This window comes from Perognathus longimembris, chromosome 9 (assembly GCF_023159225.1).
Source record: "Perognathus longimembris pacificus isolate PPM17 chromosome 9, ASM2315922v1, whole genome shotgun sequence".
NCBI classification, from domain to species: domain Eukaryota; kingdom Metazoa; phylum Chordata; class Mammalia; order Rodentia; family Heteromyidae; genus Perognathus; species Perognathus longimembris.
In genome coordinates this window covers 48,109,614-48,128,001 of record NC_063169.1, presented here as the reverse complement: position 1 = coordinate 48,128,001, position 18,388 = coordinate 48,109,614, and the positions used below count along the sequence as shown (strand labels likewise).

General features: G+C 34.9%; 1 protein-coding gene across 1 annotated transcript in view; it reads right to left on the bottom strand.

Annotated features, from left to right (window-relative positions):
• Window positions 1-15,192, bottom strand: part of Lama2 (laminin subunit alpha 2) — a 547,138-nt gene extending 531,946 nt beyond the window's left edge. The window contains exon 1 of the mRNA XM_048354062.1: window positions 14,987-15,192. Coding sequence (XP_048210019.1) covers window positions 14,987-15,098 — 112 coding nt within the window. The 5' untranslated portion in view covers window positions 15,099-15,192. The remainder of the gene's footprint in view (window positions 1-14,986) is intronic.
• Window positions 15,193-18,388: the final 3,196 nt, after the last annotated feature.

The window sequence follows — 18,388 nt, the reverse complement described above, 5'->3', positions numbered from 1 at the left end:
TTCTACATGAGCTTCTTTTTTTGAAGAAGTGTAGAATTAAAGAAAGCTACAATTTCAGTTTTAATATACATAAAGGCTTTTGCAACACATTTATAATCTATAAAAATTTATTTGGTTTTACCCAATAATTACAACTACACTGAAAATACTTCCAAATGATTTCAGAAAAAAGAAGCAAAACATACCACCATGAAATCTGACAATGGAGTTTAAACAGAGCTCTTCTGTGTAACAGCTATGTAAATCAGTGGTAGTTTCTTTAAAACAGAATTGAAAGTGCATATAATGCATTTTAATGTAGAATATAAAAAGATATTAAGATCTGTAATTCTACTAAATGTCAACGATTTGGGAACCCACTTATTGTGAAGGCAGATATAATGAAATTCCATTTATAGTGAAGCACTGGAAGCTTAATTACGTCAATGGAATGCAATGCACAAAACCCGTTTCCAGTAATAGAGGATATCTTAGAAATCTTGGTGAAATGCTGATTTCATTGAAATCTCCCATATCCTTCACACAAAAATAATATATATATATATATACTTTACAAAGTGAAGTATAATAAATCCAACATATTAATACATAAGACAATAAATACATCTATCATAAAAGGGTAAATATGCATATATAAATAAAACAAAATTACATTCTAAGATTTTTCTGGTGTATTTATGGACAGAATGTAAAAATGAACTAAGCAACTGGAAATAACAACAATAAAAGCACAACAGTTACTTTCAACACATGACAAAATGAATGGATGTTTCCCCTCTGAAAAACAGGAGAAACCAACTTATATTGACTACGTTTTTTTAAGTCCATGTTTTAGATTAATTATAAAATTCATTTATCTAAAATGCAAACCATCTCATTTCAATTTTTTTGTTGGGCTATAATTTTCATCAGTTTCTTCTTTCAAAAAATGTACTGCTTTCATTTTGGAATGAAAAAAAATTCTAAAGAAAATACATTCGAGAATTTAAGATGCATTGGCTTATAAGTCCATGTCTTTTTCTTTTTATCACTCTAAGTCACTCACTTTTAGTATTTATCTTCTTATTACTCTAAAAGTTGGGATATCCCACTTATCTATCAAAAACTCAGAAGCTTTGGTGATGATAGAAACAATAAGACCTCCTTGATAATGGACTGACAAAATTGTCATGAAGATGCTGGTAAGTATGTGGAGATTACAATTAAGAACATAATGAAAAAGCAAAGGGTCAGAAAGAGAAAATTAGATGATGAGTAATTTTGTACTACATTGCAACTGTATATGAAAACCCCATGAAGAAACTCAGTGAAAATTATCTCTTAGTAATGAGCTGGAAGAGTGAGGGGAAAAAAAATGTTGGGGGAAGGGGTAGAAGTGTGAGGTCCTCATTTTTAAATAAGGATGAAGGAGGTTGAATATAGTAAAAATCTATTGTTTTCAACTATTTAGTTACAATAAGGTTTTGAAGTGAAAAAAGAACATCTGATAGGACTCAATTATCTTTTTATGGAAATCATTAGACATTTACTTTATGGAATCTATACTATCTGAGAAATCCAAGTTTTACTTTGGCTCCTGTCTTTGGAAGTGATTGATTGCCGTTCATAGTATCATAACTTAGTCATCTTTATGTCTCTTTTACGTGTGACCGTGATGTAAATGTCCTCCCCTAAAAGTTAGAAATTTCTTTTCTCCTTTTTCTTTATCATTCATCACTTCTTATGACCATCTATGTCAGCCTCTCACACAGTGAGGGTACAAGAATAACAAAACAGAACTGGTTACTGCTCCCATACCTCAAACCCTGACACCCTTCCTCTCAAATTCACTCCTTCATTCCAAGAAAAAAAAAAATCTCTCACTTGATGAATGGCCAGTTCTGTCTTTCCACACAGGAAGTTTTCATTATCCAAACAAGAAAAAACATAGAGGCATCACACTTTTCTTTTCTTTTTTTGCCAGTCCTGGGACTTGAACTCGGTCTGACAGGGCCTGGGCACTATCCCTGGCTTTTTTTTGCTCAAGGCTAGCACTCTACCACTTGAGCCACAGTGCCTGGGCTTCATGTGTACAAGGCAAGCACTCTGCCAGTAGGCCACATTCCCAGCCCAATATCACACCTCTTGAACAACAACTCTCTTTAATTAATTGTAAGTGTGTCACAATTTTGATTTTTAACAATTCATGAAGACACCATATGTAAAGGCTTGAGAGTAGTTTTTCTGTTTCAGGAAACAAAAGCACTGATGATAACTTAAAAAGAAGCAAATAAAAATGGAAAGAGATTCCAATCAAATCAACCCATGTAAGTTATTTATATTCTACCCCTAGAATTTACATTTTGATATAACATATCATAATATCCATCCCAAAAAGCTTTAAATACAGAAAAGTTTTGGGTAAGCCCACAAAAATGCATTTCTTACACAAAGCTTAAGTGGTTTGCAGCTCTTAAATGAATGTGCTAGGGGGAGAAGGGAACATATATCAGGAAGCAAAGTAACTGAAGATAGCCTCATTTCTTACAATCTTTATCGTGTTGTGGTATTGAAAATAATATTTTGTATCTGTCTGTACGACGTTTTAGGATCTATATGAATTGTATCTTATAAAAATACTGAGACTATAAAATCATTAGGGGAAAAAAGTATATGAAAAAATAAAAAGTAAACCAAACTTATTTTGGTTTCTTCATTCAGGGCTTCCTTTTCTTTTCCTTTTTAAGTGTCTGTGAGACTATATATGAGACTATAAACACAGTAAAATAATAAAGGGTAAAATATCTTCTCATAAAATATGCCCTGTTAATTATCAATTTGTGTAAGACATGCTTTGTTAATTAACAATTGTTAAAGAGCTGAAGCTCTAAAAGGAAGAACTGGTTGATTATAAGCCCTTCTAGACTTTTGCAAGAGCAATTGTTCTGGAGGTTTAATATGAAATACAAATGGCTTGTTTACCTAAGTCATTATATCACTGAAAAAACATAAATAAGATCAATTAATTCCATACACAAATCCAATATTGACCTAATCTGTGGAATTATGTTCACAAAAGCCTGAACACAACACAGATTAATTTAACACAAGAAATATTTACATTCAGTATACACTCTGGAGATGAAAAGACCTTCAAAATAGTTTGTTTTGCAACGTGGCAGGGAGAAAGAAAATGAAGTAATAAGTACATAAAGTTATTCTAAATAAACATTAAATTGTTTAAAGAAATTATAGAAGGGAGATGAATATGTGAATAAGAGATACCCTCTGAAGCCTTTCCAATTCTGAATGGGAGTTCAGAGAAGGTAGAACTGTAGAAATCTGAGGGAACAATGTTTCAAACAGACAAATAAGTACAAAGGGTCTGAAATGGAAAGTTGTTTTGTATGTTTGCATATGGGAAGAAATGCTCAATGTTGCTGGAAAATAACAGAGCCAAAAGAAAAAGGATCAGTTTGACATCATAGGAAAATATGGGGCTCATTCACAAATAAGAGTTTGAAGAACAAGAAGATTTGATTTTTTTATTGTTTTACTATTCTCAGAATGCATGCTGGACATTATGTTGGTAATGGATTGGAAAATGAACAAAGGAAAACAGAAAGTGCAGTTGGGAAGCAAATCGAGGCTTCTCGAAGTTTGTGAGACTCTATCTCAATCAAGGGCTGCAGAGGTGGCAAACGCCTCTCACCCCAGCACAATGCAGTCCAGGCTGCCCCAAGCATAAAGTAAGATCCTATCATAAAAATAACCAACACAAAAAGGGGACTGATGGAGTGGCCCACATGGTAGAGTATCTGTTTAGCAAGTGTGAGTCCTTGTGCTCAACCTCCAGTGTGACTAAAACAATGAAGTTTCCTCCCATGCCAATCAACTTTTCTGTTACTAGATGTTCATAGAAATAAATGAATAATAAATTTAATTTAATTAAAAAATGTAAAGTGGGAGCGAATTAGATCATTCTACTCAGCAGGACATTGATTTCACAATTACTTGTTCACTTTAATACTGTGTATTTCTAAAAAAACAAAAAAATCACTTTGATATAAATTCTGATAAATAGGAAGCTAGTATAGATACTAGAGATGATTTGTACTGGAAACAGAACATTGGTATGAAAATATATAAGCCTCGCAAAAGTTAGTTTAAACTGATTCTGTTGCCTGGTACCATGGATCCCACCTAAAATCTCAGCTAGTAGTTTGAAAGCAAAAGTTAGTGACAGCTCATTTTCTTAACCAATAAGCTGGACATAATAGTTACAACTGTTATTCTGGCTATGTGGTTGGAACATAGTCCCATCGATGTAAGAATGCCCTTGGATAGTGAAAATTTGATCAAAAGATGGAACACGGAGTCTATGAACACTGACTCTCAACAAATGGAAAAAAAAAAAAACACAAGATCAATCATGTGACACACACATAACAGTATCTGATGTGAGGTGCATGGAGTAAGAACATGCCTTATGTCAAAATCTAGAAAGTCTTTCAAAGGCTTTGGAAGCTACAGAATCTCTAAAGGTCAGCAACAAAAGAAGGAAATGCCATATTCCAAGAAAGAGGTACAGCTCTTATACAAGGATTCACTTCATGGAAACCGTGGAGGACATTTCCTGATGTCAATTTTGGAGCTCAGTAAATACTTGATCTGTTAATACTCAGAATTTAAAATAAAATTAAGCTTCTTTTGTGTTAAAACTTCCTTACCCTGGGGCTAAGGTTGTAACAAAACAAAAGTTGAAACTAAAAAAAACTATATATAGGTAAACTTAAATTTTGCACAGGTATGCTTTTTAAACCTGTTAGTAATAATATGTTATTTCTGGTTTGGACAAATGAAAGAAATGGAAAAGAAGAAAGGCTTTCAATAGGGCAGAGATTAATTTTTTTCTTCTATATATGTGTCTGACTGGCTTTGTACTTTCCCTACTTTGTTTACTGACAGGAATCTATTGAGATTTCTGTTTGCTTGGGAAGAAATAGTATGTCAGGCCTGGTGTGAAATCTAGTGTGGTTTGAGCTCTGGTTTCAAAATTTACCATCCTGTGCCTATAGTCCCTGAAGGCAATGAAAACTCAGCTGAAGTCCCAACTTGCAGAATTTGTGGAATAGTCCTCTAAAGTCCTCACATTTTTTCCAGGGACATACAAAGTCCAAAAGTTTCAATGACAATAGTCAGCATTTGTCTTTCTCTTCAAAATATTGATGATTAAATGCTGACAACCCATTGAACAAGTTAAGGCAGATCAACAGACCTATCTTGTTCATGGTCATTCTATTCTCCATCAGTAACACTCATAGAAGAATATTCTTGCTGTAACAAGAACAAAGATCAGCCATGTTAAATTTTATCCTTTGGTGTATCTCCTTGGTTTGAACTGTACACTAGAGTATTTTGGTTATCTGGGGGAAACAACTTCAAGCAAAAGTAGACTTTATTTTCCATGAAATATCTTTGAGTCCAAAAGGTACCTGAAAAATTATGAGTTTTCAAACATTTGATGGTTTCTTGAAAATAAACTGTCTTTCAGAGATGTTTCTTCTTATGATTAAAGATATTTCTGATGAGAGCAGTTGTATGAACATGTGATTAAATGGTCTTTTGTGTGATTTACCTAACTCACTGGGTTAACAACTGGGTTCTAAATAATCAATGAATAATGTATTAATATCATATTGGCATAAAATTTGCAAATGTGAGACAGAACAGTGGGTTTTCATAGGGTACCAAAAATACCACTGATGAAGTTTCAATTTATCACTGTATTATATACATGCACCTACGTACACATATGTATTATATATATACATATATACATATTACTCTGTTATTTTAATAAACCAAGCCAACATATAATTATTTAAATTCAGAGACAGAAATGGGACCTCATTTTTTTCTACAAAGCCAAACATTACATATTTGTTTTAAATATATTTTTTTCCTAAAGCCATTTCAGTCAGCATGTAACTATTTTGATTCTGCACCTAATGGAAAAACATTTGAAGTTTTTACATACTTAATGTCTAATACACAGAAAGCATTAAAAAGCAACATGAGTAAAAATTTCAATTATTTTTTAGGAATCTTGAGACCAAAATTTTGAGAATTCCTGGCACAATTTTATGATTAGTTTTCATAATTTCACTGTTTAACTACAGGATATTGTTACACATTTTCAGATATCAGTTCTTTTTTGGTTTTTGGGTTTTTTTTTTGTCAGTCATGGGGCTTGAACTCTGGGCCAGGGCACGTCCCTGAGCTCCTCAGCTCAAGGCTAGCTCTTTACCATTTGAGCCACAACAGCACTTCTGAGACATCAGTTCTTATTCGAACCAGTACTGCATGTTTACTACAAGGATAATTTGTGCCATGGGTTAAACAAATGTGTTATTTGTCCTTGAAAATTCGAAACTAAGTATAAAGGCAACTGATAGTAAAATCAAAGAAAGGGAGTGAAGCAAAGCTTCATGAATCAGTAATGCCTAAAGCCAATGCTGTCATCTATTAGAATAAGAAACAATATTATTAATAACCTCATTTGTATGGAACATGTCACTTAACCATTACAACAAAATCAGGAGATAGATTCAAGCCCTCTATTGCTATTTTTGCATGGGGAATTAGGTTTCAAAACAGCAAAATGACTAATCCATTGGATCCCTTTTGGAATGGCTGAGGGCAACATTATGTTCTATAGTTCTAATTACAAATCCAAAGGCATTTTCTTTCTAATTTATCAGAACAAAAAAAACTGAATAGTCTTGGCTTGCATGTGAGGCAAGATTAAAGATTGTGAGAGTACAGGGCCTATAGAAACTGGTTCATTTAAAATAGTGTGAAAATCCAGTGTTCTCCAGCTTAGGGATGCAGTTTTCCTGGAAATCATTTGGGGTTTATATGATTTTTCTGAGATAATTTTTGTTTTGATTTTTTTAGCATTGGCCATAGCTTTATAAATAGGTTCACACTCCAAAATGTTTTCATAACCTGGATGTATAGGAAATATGTAGGATGTATATGTACAGGATGCATTTCAAGACTACTTATCATCTTAGTGATTAAAAAGTGCCAACATAAATAAATCTATATTGACAGATTTTCAAAACTACTACTGAACTTGCCAACTGTATTGTTCATTAACTTATATATAAATTGTCTTGAACAGGCTAAAGAGTCATCTCTATCAAATTGGGTATTGATGAGGACATAAGTAGAAGCAAATACTGAAGAGGGTAATTGGCTCATAGAACACTTATTATGTGCCATTTATTTTGCTAAACTTATTATGAGTATCAAATGATTTTGAAATAGCCAGATACCAGTGACTCACTCCCCTAATCCTAACTAGTCAAGAGGCTGAGATCTGAGAAGTTGAGTTTGAAGCCAGCCCAGGCAGACAAACTTAAGAGGTTCTTATCTCCAAAGAATCAGTAAAAAACCAGAAGTGGAGCTGTGACTCAAATGATAGACCACCCATCTTGAGAAGAGAAACTAGAAAGAGTACAAGAGTTCAAGTACCTCTACTGTCACAAAAACAATGATTATAAAATAGAATTTATTGACACTTAGCAAATGGATGTCTAAAAATGACAGATGCTTAGAAAAGCATCCCAGTTACCTTATATTGGCAACATAGAACATATTGCCAAATGTTCAATGGTGCCTGTTTTAAATCAGTTGTCACATTAAACTACTAGCACAAATGTTAGTTAATTATAGAAACTGATATTTCTTATCTTTGTTACTGTGTGACCCTGACAGAATCCTTCAACCTCTCAACAATGAGATAAATAATTTTCCAGTTATATTCTTTTAGGGTATGCAAGGCCACTTTTAGAATATATTTATCTTCTTTAAAAAAGGGGATATGTCATACACACTGAAACTTGTCTTTACTGAACTTCATACAGAAGTAATGAAGGAAAAAGGAAAAGACCTAATATGCAGTAAGTAGATGCTAATTATTTTATAACTCAATTTTATTTTACTAAAAGGAAACACAAATTCCATTAACTAAACTTCTGCTCCTATGTTAGCAGTACTTTGGCTATGGATTCCATTCTTGCCATCTCCCACATCCATGCCTTTTCTGCTACTCAAAGTTACCTCTAAAGCAGAAGAATGCTTACACAAAGGGAACATGCTAATTTGTGTAGTGATTGTTGTCTACAGGAGGACGTTCGGAACAGCACCGTAGAAATTTCAATGAACACTGAATTAATACACTTGTGCCTTCAAGCTTAGGAACCAAAGTCCTTCACAAATGACTTTCAGAACAAAGTTCCTTCACAAATGGCCTCAGCTTAATTTGTATGCCACTGTATTGAAATTATAAATCCAAAAGGAACATTGGAATTTTTATGAGTCCTTGTCATTTTGCTGAATATCTTTTCATTTTTCTCCTATAAAGAGAGCACAATTGTATTAACCTACTAAATAACTCTGCTATGTAAGAGAATTTTAACCATTTGGTACTCAAGACCAGTCAAAGAAAGAGCCTTATAGGAAGTGTACAACAACTTGGTCATGTGGGAGGAGCATTTATGGAGGAACATGCTTAGCATTACACAGGCATCTTCTGCATTCCCCCTACTCCCCAATTCCAGACACCACATAGCCCCTCAGTACATCCTTACAAGGAATTTGCACTGATTAATGGGCGGTTTGAACTAGATTAAAGAAAGCTGCAGTGAGAAGCAAAAATACACATAGACGAAAATCCACGATCTTCCCCTACATGCATGTATCCAAACAAAAACAACATAAGCCTCTCATATTAAAATTTAATGTTGTCCTAGCATGTGTATGGCCCTGGTTGTCAGGCCCTAGCTGTTTGGGGTTGTAAAATAACAATTAGTAGTCACTGTAGTAGTAAAATGTACATTTCACATGATTTAAGGGAAAATATTTTAATCCATTTTACACATCTTTGACAACATACTCATCCTGTAAGTTTTATGCTTCAAAACTATCTTCAGATTGTAATCACCAGTGGCTTTTTAGAAGAAAGATTTATGTGAAGCGTTGGTGTGAATATTTCTTAAAAGTTACAGTTGTGTTACTATATCTTATTTAGAAGCAGAAACTAAAAGAAAAGGAAATAAAAAAGGAAAAGCTAAACAATTTTCTTCATGTAACCTTCAGTGTAAATGATAGAATTAAATAAGACCAAATTGAATTACTTTAGTCCAAAAGCTACTGCAAAACTATGTTGATCCTTAAAGTAGTTATAAAGATCAAAATAGAGCATAGAATAAGTTTCTGATTACAAAAATAGGTAAAATTTCAAAAAGTTCAACCCATCAAAGAAGTGACCAGATCAATATATCACTGTGTTATTTTAACAACAGTGTATAAACTTTAGCTTTGATGTAAAAATGGACAGCAAAAAAGAAAGAAGGGAAGGGGAAGGGATCCCAACATACACACATATCCATATGGGATCGTAAGTTATTTCCTTTTCCTTAAAAATTCACAGTAGTCAAAGATCACTCTGAGAAACCTATGACATTTTTAAACATGCTCAGGAATAAAAAATTAAAAAAAAGCTGTGGCAATTCCTCTCGCTCACGTTCTTTCTAAAGCAAAAGACACACTTTTAACCAGAAAGTAGTACTGAGAAGATGACCAAAGAAAGAAAGGATGCATCAGAAGGCATAGTAGTTCTACATTGAAGACTGATGCGATTTCATTAATTCATTTAATGCTGCTCAAAACTTGCCAATACCTACTCTTGACATTGTGACGCTGGAGCAAAATCATTGCAATAGTCAATGTGCTCTGTAGTCTAGTTATTTCTCTGACTCTTCTCATTATCTTGACAGCCTTATAAGTCTGTATACTGTGTGAAAATTAATTTTTCACCTGTCTTTGTTCCCACACAACCTGCAAGTAGTCCTCCAAGTCCTTCGTCTTACTGAGTCCACCTTTTCCAACTTATTTACAATAGCAACCACTGTCTTTCCACTCAGAACGGGCAGCTACCTGCTGTATTTGCTTGTTGAGGACATTTGTCATTTAATAGTTTGTATATAGCATAATACCATATGAAATATTTATTATACATTCTCCTATCTTTCCAGCTCCACCCTACAAGGGCAAGAATTTTAAACAGTTTTTAACCACATTCAAATATACATAGACCCAATCCCATATATTTTCTAGACAGATTCTGACCTTTATTACCTCTTACAAACTGACGAAGCCAGCTTCTGTCTGCTTGACACGCAACACTGGAGTCTTCAGTGGGATTTCATACCCCAGTCTATATTTGTCTTTTTATAGCTTCTTTCTTGTCTAGGCGTTCACTGCACCTAGGCTTCTGCCTAAGCAGTGCTAAGCTTGTTCAGTTGAGAGTTATGATTGTATGTATTCAAATTCGAAACCCCTCGATTGATACTGGTATACTCGTCCCAATTCTTCAACTTCCATTTTGGCTAAGTTTTTGGTTGCCTATCTTAAAAAGTGTCACAAAAGTGATATTGATTTGGATCTAAAGTTGAAATATTAACAGACCCTGCTCAATTCTTAAGTTCAATTAAAAAAAAACAGTGCTTCCATCTCAGAGGTCCAAATTGATATGTGTAGTACCTCAGTGATTTCCAATGGATAATCGCCACTGATTAAATGCATAAATGGACCAACAATGACAATGTTCTGCCTTAGACAAATGAAGACTCAAGGAATTGGAAGCATACAGTTCAAGTGGCAGAGCATCAGTTGTGAGGGAAAAAACCGAATGTGAGTGTGAGGTCCTAAGTTCAGATTCACAAAAATTAAACACTGAAAGAATATGGACATGTAAAATGTATCAGAACTTAAGCTTTTTGAGTCACAACTAATGTACTATGATGGAAAGTCACAGGAATTCCATATAAAATGTATATTTACTTTTTCTCCCAATAACCATATGAAATATCTCTTTGGTCCATGCCATGAAAATTTTATTCAAAAGATAGGTGACAGGTATGCCATATTTCAGGAATACAACATATATAATAGCATGAGGAAGCTGATGTAAGGAACATTTGTTAGAGCATGTGCAATTCCTTTCTTCAAGACATCCTAGAATAGAAAAGTCTTAGAAATAAAACAGAGTTCTGTACACACACATAGGCTAAATCAAACTATAAACTTTTCATCAATTTTTATTAATTTTATTGTATCTATGATAGTCAATATTGACTATGTTCTTTTTCTCAGACAGATATTTTATCTATTATGAATCACAGTTTACTAAACCATTAGGTCAACAGGTACTGAATAAAACAAGTTCTAAATGGAAGAAAAATTTAAAAATAATAATTCTAGTTTTGTGCACTCAGTAAGTCCCCTGAAATTTTCTTAGATGATTTAAATTTTTCCCATACTTTATAAATGCAGGATGTTTTAGAATCATGTAATCCATGATGTGGAAATTCCTTACAAAATGTTTTAAGTGTTCTTGCCAAAAAAGTGTGAAGAATGTCTCAAATATGTTTTTGATTTGAAATTCCAGAAGACATCTAAATACATATTAAAGTACACTTCACATTTTGTTGACATTCTGAAAACTTTCAGACCATTTAAGACAAGTATGCACTACAAAAAAAAAAAGAACAATAGATTATATAGTACTCAAATCTTGGAATTGAAAAAATGACTAGAAACTTCATGTAACTTTATTTTTTCTCAGTCAATGAATCCCACCTTAATGGAGCCCTGGGCACTTGTGCAGCTCATCACCATGTGGAATTTTCTAGAGATGAGGAACCCTAATACAACCCAGTCATTGCCAAATTGCTCAAAATGGTCATGGGTTGATATGGAGACGATGGAGCAGGTTTCTCCCTTTTATTTAACTCAAGCCTTCCTACCTCTCATATTCTTCCATGACTCCCAACTCACCCTTTAGAAAGAACATTTAGTCCTTCATTTTTATAATAGTCTTCGTTAAAAAAATTGAAAATAGTTTTTATGCTTTTCTCTCCCTAGATCTTTCTATCATCAGATCAAAAGATTTTACTTGGAACATTTCTCCTATGAAAATATTTTCAAAGTCCTTAGTATGCTGATCTTATTTTCCTTTCCTTTCTCTTCTGTTTCCTTTGCTACCACTTCCCTTTTCCCTCCCCTCCTTTGTCAAGGGAGTACCAGCTGTTTGCTTCTTTAAATTTTACTTTTCTGTCACTATGCTACACTGTACATTTATATTAGAATTCCTGCAACTCAGACTGGACTGCCTCATCCTATCTTTGGCTCATTCATTTCCGGGAGACAGCAGAGGGAAATACTTAATATTAGAATCTGAATTGTAAAGCCACTTACATGTGGGCTTTCTGTGTTCTCATAGACCTGAAATTGCTAAACCAGTTATTCATGAGTTTAGCCACCTCAATCAATTTGAGGCTACCTGAAGTTTTGACAAGATTAGATTTTTATGTTTTCCATTAAGCCATTACCAAGATAGGTGCACATAGAAATTTCTACCACAGCACTTGAGAATTGCAGAATCATGTTGATCCACTATTCAACATTCTTTGCCAACAGTTTCATTTGCTTTCAAGACACAGACACTTATCATTATTCTTCCATTTCCATAGAAAAATGTAAAGCATGCTGTTTCACTGCCCTATTGAAATGTAGAATCACACTGACAACTTTTTCCTATTTTGTTGACCTTAAATCTAGCCAATTAATTTTCCTTTGAATATCAAACTTGCTAAATCGGTGTTATCCATAGTATAATTCATTGTTACAAGGGTTGTGAATGCTATTAAAAATACATATAGTTAAATTTCAAGCTCAATTGCAACACCTACAATGATTCCTTCATATCAACCTCCTTAACAAATGGCACTTACTATAAGGACAACCCAAACTCCTTCATAATAAGTTCTTGGCCAGGAAAGTTAAAAAAAAAATAATAATCAAAAACAGAAAACTTAAGGATTGCCAATAAGATACTTCTTCACAAACTTTTCTCCAATGATCCTCATCCAGAAGTTGCTTCAGCTAGATAACATTGAAAAATAAATATAACCTCCAAAATTAAAAGGAAAGACACCATAAAAAAAGGATTTCAGCATGAACAATACTGGAAGTACATTTGGTTGTTGGAAAACTAAGTTATTCTCATTGGTTATGTGGACTAGAGTCACAGCTATTCCAAACTCCAGTTTTAAAATTATTCTATGAGAGTAAGAATAGCTGAAGGTGAGACTAGATCATGCTTATTAAATTATAAATTTTCAAATTATAAAAACACTACTCAAATGTAAAGTGTCATAAAATACATTTGATATGTGCTTTTATTATTAACAAAATTCAACCATTATACCAAAGTCAACATTTACCTCCAAACATATTACAAATGGCTATAGTAAAGACAATAGAAGTAGTACAGTACAGATTATAACAGTGTGCCGTAGCTATGTTATAGCTTGCTTAAGACATCTTATTCTAGAGAGTCTGTGTGCTCTATGAACAGAATGACTATAAATCTTTCCTTCTGAACTCATTCATTTTATGCCTTGATCATAGAGAAAGCAGTTAACTTTACTTAATTAAGAGAGAGAATAGATGGGAAGGAAGAGGAAGGAAGGTGGGTGCACCAAGGAAAATATTCAGGAACTATTCTGCATATATTGTTTCTGACCCATTCCAGTTAGATGGGAAAAATTGCTATCCCAGCCCTTGCTTTATCCCCATGGCCTAACTGTATTAAGAGTAATGTGTGTTGTTAAAACATATCATATCACCAAAGTCTTTTAACAATAGCTAAAAGTTGTTTTTTTTTTAAATCAACTGGAAAGATGTTCTCAAAATCATTCTCTCAAAAATTCTATTTTTTAAACTACATTGATCCTGTTTTACCCATGCAAAGACAGATGGAAAGGTTATATAGAGAGCTCAAGGTCATTTTTTATTCCAGGAATTATAGTCAGTGAGTTATTATTAAAACAAGGAGCTTAAGCAGTGCTTCATTTATTTTAAAAAGAAACATGCTGAAGAAAATGCCAGATTATAGTAAGAACAAATATCAAAACTGTTAGAAAATAGGCAAATATACATATCAAATCATTCCAATGCTCTATATCTCTAGAAGTTGTATTCTTACATGATATGATAACAAATATAATATTATTTCTGAACTACTTATCTACTTAATTCAGGTTTTCCAGCTTACATAAATGCTAAAATAATGTTACAAGTTATATTTCAAGTGTTGCAATGTGCTTCTTTTAAAATTGATGATAAAGTAACTCTTCAAAGACTCCCAGGAGTTTTAGAAAGGATATGCAAATAAATATTAAAATGCTCTGATGAAGATGATTTAAGTCACACTAATTCCAAGATTTACAAAGCCCCTGAAAAGTGTTCCTGATCTTTCTGGTTTTATAATCTGTGTGATATAGAAATCTCCTCTGAATTTAAGGGAGAGGACAAGGTTCACTATGGTAAAATAGAAGACAGAGATAGGATGTACATATGAAAAAAGAATAGAAGCTAAACTTATTTTTCCATGAAGGAAAACACCCACATATTAATAAACTCTAACTACTTTCCAAATCTATTTAGATAATTAGAAACAAAATCCCCTAAAAATTTTTCTTATAAAGAAAGAAAAAGACTCATCAGTTGCTTTTCATAAAGTTCCAAGGTGAACTTAAAGTTTGGGAAAAGCTTTTTTCCGCAAGGTTGGGGGGAAAAAAAGTTTATCCTAGAAACTTTTGGGGGCGACCTAATGTGTAAATCAGTTTGTAGCAAAGCAAGGAGGTTAAAACGCTCTCTGTTCATTTTTCTGGAGGCAATCCGCCCTACATCACTCGCTAAGGGAGTTGACCATGAACTTGCAGCAAGTTTGGTCCCCGTGGCCCAAAGGTGTAATGCAAAGGCGAGGTAAGGCTGTGTTCCCAGTTAGCAACTTTGGGAAGCAGGGGGCCAGAGAGAGCCCTGGTTCCAGAGCAAAGGCTGCAATCAACAGCTTGCGCCCAGACTGTACCTCTTTGCGGGTGCGCCTGCGCTTGCCGCCGCTGTGGTGTCCCTTGTGCCCGGCCTCCCTCGTAGCCCCCCGTGAGGAGTAGCAGAAGCAGGACTCCGGCGGCTCCTGACATGGTGGAGGAGCCGGGAGCCGATCCACTTCTCCTGAGGCGCCCGGTCCTCTGGCCTGGCTAGAGAGCAGAGTGAGCAGCAGCTGCTGCAGAAGAGGTGGAGACGGCCCTCCCCGCCCTCGATTGGGCTCAGCAGCTGCTTGAGGGTGGGGGAGAAAGAGGACACTCCTCCCCTCCTCTTCCCAGGCTCGGGCCTTTAAAGGGTCCTCAGTACAAAGACCTTTGCGACAGCTCAGCTTGCCCTCCTCCGGAGCAGGATCAGCTTGACCCGTACTCTAAACTTCTCTTAAACTCAGAAAGTCACTGAGACGAAAACACTTTGGGATGTGTAAAATCCCTACACATGGAAAACATTATTTGTGGGAAATTTAAACAGCTAGGAACTTGAGCTCCTGAGAAAGTTCTAGTGAAACGGCCTGTAATCTTCATGCATCCAGTGATCTGAGACGCTCATAAGGACAAGGAGGCCAAGGGACCAGAGGACATGTCTCCAGGAGAACTCTTAACATCTGCCCAGGGGACTTCCTTCATGGGAGGTTCCTGGCAAGGCACCAGGGCATCAAAGGAAGAGCGCTGCCCATTCTTGGTTCTACAGAAACTGGGGAGCACTTATTTAAAGGAGAGGAACAGGCTTTTTTTTGCAATGGTTTCCTTCCACACTCAGTTCCATCTCCCCAACTTCTTTTAACTGAATAGCACTCCACTTTTTTTTTTTTTTTTTTTTTTACCTGTGACCCTGGCTCAGATGGTAGCATCTCACAAGTTTTGTTGTTGTTGTCTGTTATATTATCTACATCATGATTGGTTCTCATTAGGTTTGAGACCTAATGTGTTATTAGAGATCCTCCAATGTGTTTTATGAGTTTTACAGGAGTTTCTTCTCAGCTCAGGGATTAGTGGGCATGGCTGGCATTCCTACACTAAAGGATCAGAGGGCTAATTGTCCCTCTTTGTACAGGACCCCAAAAGGTCCTTCTTCATCTTCCCGATTGGGGCATTGAGTAGTCATGTAGATTAAAATAATATACATTTGAATCCTCGTTGAAGTCTCTTTGAGTACAAGTTTTTTTTCTTGTTTTTGTCCATAATGTATCTACTATACAAAGTAAAGAAATCATATATTTTGTGTTTTTGGATTTCACTCAAGTTCAAATACCATGTCGGGAAATTGACCAATTGGCCAATAACAGCCCTTTCGATGCTATTTAAATCTTCATGGCAGTGACAAGATCCCATCAATTAAGCTGATTCATACACTTAAATTTCATTCTGCATGCTAAGTTTGCTTACTGCTGTTTATAGATAGCTCATTTCCTTTTGTGTTTTATATTGTTTTTGAAAAATATATTACTTTTAAAGACAGCATGTTGAAGTTCATCTATGGATAATCCTTTCAGTATAATTAAGAGGGTAGTGTTCCTAATAGGACTGGTTGAGAATCACTGGCCGACATTGATGCTTCAATTTTATTCCTCCAGGAGACTGAACAGTAGCAGAGATAGATAGATAGATAGATAGATAGATAGATAGATAGATAGATAGATAGATAGATAGATAGATAGATAGATACCAGTCATGGGACTTGAACTCAGGGCCTAAGCGATATCCTTGAGCTCTTTCTGTTCAAAGTTAGCACTCTACCACTTTGTTCCACACCACCACTTCTGGTTTTCTGAGGTTAATTGGAGATGAGTTTTATACACTTTCCTGCCCAGTCTGATTTTGATCTGTGATCCTCAGAACTCTGCCTCCTGAGTAGCTAGGATTACAGGTGTAAGCCACCAATGACAGAAGCTTCTACTTTTGTATCTCTGATTTATTTGAGGTAATTTTTTGTGTTCTCTGTGAAGTAAAAGCTTAGGTAAGGGCTTCCCCCCCCACACCCCATGAAGGTATTCATTCCTTTTGGGTACCATTTGTTGAGGAATGTATCATTCATTCATCTGATTATGTAATTAGTTTCTCTTTTTAAAAACAATGTACTAATGTGTAGAGTCTCCATTGATCTCTGCACTCATATGTGCACACATATGTCACCATCACACTCTCTACTCTGTAGCTTTATGGTAAATATGATTAGTTATAACAGATTTATAAAATGCAATGCTTTGAGATATTTTACTCTTGTTTTTTATTTAAAATATCTTTCATTGAGGCTGAAAATTTTATTGTTAATAAACCATTAAACAATGTTGGTTTTAATTCTAACACCTGCTGTGCATTTCTGAATGCCACTTGGAAACAACAGCCCTGACTCTTAAGTGGGGGTGGCGTGTTATATAAAGGCGAAGTTAAATTTGTGGATAATGTTATTTTCATAATTGTCTACTTGTGGGCTGGGGATATGGCCTAGTGGCAAGAATGCTTGCCTTGTATACATGAGCCCTGGGTTCGATTCCTCAGCACCACATATGCAGAAAATGGCCAGAAGTGGTGCTGTGGCTCAAGTGGAGAGTGCTAGCCTTGAGCAAAAAGAAGCCAGGGACAGTGCTCAGGCCCTGAGTCCAAGCTCCAGGACTTGCCAAAAAAAAAAACAAAAACAAAAAACATAATTGTCTACTTGTTGCCCATGTAATCAGTTTCTAAGAGATGACTGCTGACATCTCCAACTATAATTGTTAATATTTCTATTTCACCTTTTCCAGACTTCTGTATGCAAACAGATTGATCATTTTCACCTGCTTATTGGAATGTTTAGATCTATGGGTTCCAATTCAGTGACTATTAGCCACACACAGTTATTAAAGTTGAAATAAAGTAAAAGAAATAAAAATTGAGAGCCTCAGTCACCTAGCCACCTAGTTTAGCTAAACACCTAGTTTAACTGTTCAAAATCGACATGTGTACATCCTCATGTCACTGATGGAGCCATCATATATAACATGCAAACAAAATAGCATAAGAGAAATCAAGGCAATAGGTTAATGATAAATTAAAATTTTAAATTGTATAAAAGGTGAGTAGAAGCAAAATATACAAATAAAAAGAAAGCTGATACCTTGTGCCTATAATTCTCAGGTTCAAAGATGCAAAGTATGTCAGTTCAGGGCCATCTTGAGCAGCAAGGTCTACTAGACTTATTCTCCCAAAGCAATCAACAACAACAAAAAAAATGTAGAACTGGAGGCATGGCTCATGTGGTAGAGGGCTAACTGAGCAAACAAGCCAACCAAGTACAAGATTCTGAATTCCAATGCCAGTATCACCATAAAAACTTAACAAAGCAAACAAAAATACTACAGTAAATTAAATAATCGAATTTAGTGTATTGAAAAAGAAAGAGGTAACTGTAA